Source organism: Penaeus monodon, chromosome 25 (genome assembly GCF_015228065.2).
Source record: "Penaeus monodon isolate SGIC_2016 chromosome 25, NSTDA_Pmon_1, whole genome shotgun sequence".
NCBI lineage: Eukaryota > Metazoa > Arthropoda > Malacostraca > Decapoda > Penaeidae > Penaeus > Penaeus monodon.
This window is the reverse complement of record NC_051410.1, coordinates 41,903,322-41,903,911: the sequence shown is the minus strand read 5'-3', so window position 1 is coordinate 41,903,911 and position 590 is coordinate 41,903,322. Positions and strand designations below refer to the sequence as shown.

Below are 590 nucleotides of genomic sequence, written 5' to 3'. Positions count from 1 at the left end.
TAAAGGTACATCATGGTGTGTGCAAGTATGAGAATGAAATGTGGCCTACAGACTTTCAGCTGGTAGAAGTGAAGGAGGAGCTCAGGTGGATGTGTTGGAAGGAGAAATCCCCTTGATGAAGAGGGCTACTAATTTAGGCATTCAGATGAGACACATTGCCAATAATGAGTTGGGAGTCACCTACATGCAAGTAAGGACAGTGGAATTTAATGTTTGTGATATTTTCCTACATATTACTGACTTTTCTTGATTTTTGAGATCAGTTACTGAACCAAGGCTTTAATATGTATTTCACTGTGTTTTGGTTGGCTCATGCAATAGCCATCTAAAGATTTTTTTTATAGATTATTTGGAGGTCTTGTGCAAGGAATTTCACAAAATGTTTGATAATGTGGTAATGATTTTAATCAATATTTCAGGCCATCTTTGATGAGCTTCCCTATTCAGACATAGAAAGAAAGGAAGAGGAAATTGTCAAAGAGGTAGGTAGTCACATAATTTTGACTGATTTATAATGTTATTGCAGTATGTTGATTTTTAAGTCATGTTTTTTTGAACCCTCAAAGTTACAATATAGTTCAAGATACATG

General features: G+C 35.3%; 1 protein-coding gene across 1 annotated transcript in view; it reads left to right on the top strand.

The window, feature by feature from the left end:
• Nucleotides 1–55: 55 nt before the first annotated feature.
• LOC119589415 (VWFA and cache domain-containing protein 1-like) overlaps nt 56–590 on the top strand; it is a 30,393-nt gene continuing 29,858 nt past the window's right edge. The window contains exons 1-2 of the mRNA XM_037938025.1: nt 56–190; nt 420–482. Of these exons, the coding sequence (XP_037793953.1) occupies nt 116–190; nt 420–482 (138 nt within the window). The 5' untranslated portion in view covers nt 56–115. The remainder of the gene's footprint in view (nt 191–419; nt 483–590) is intronic.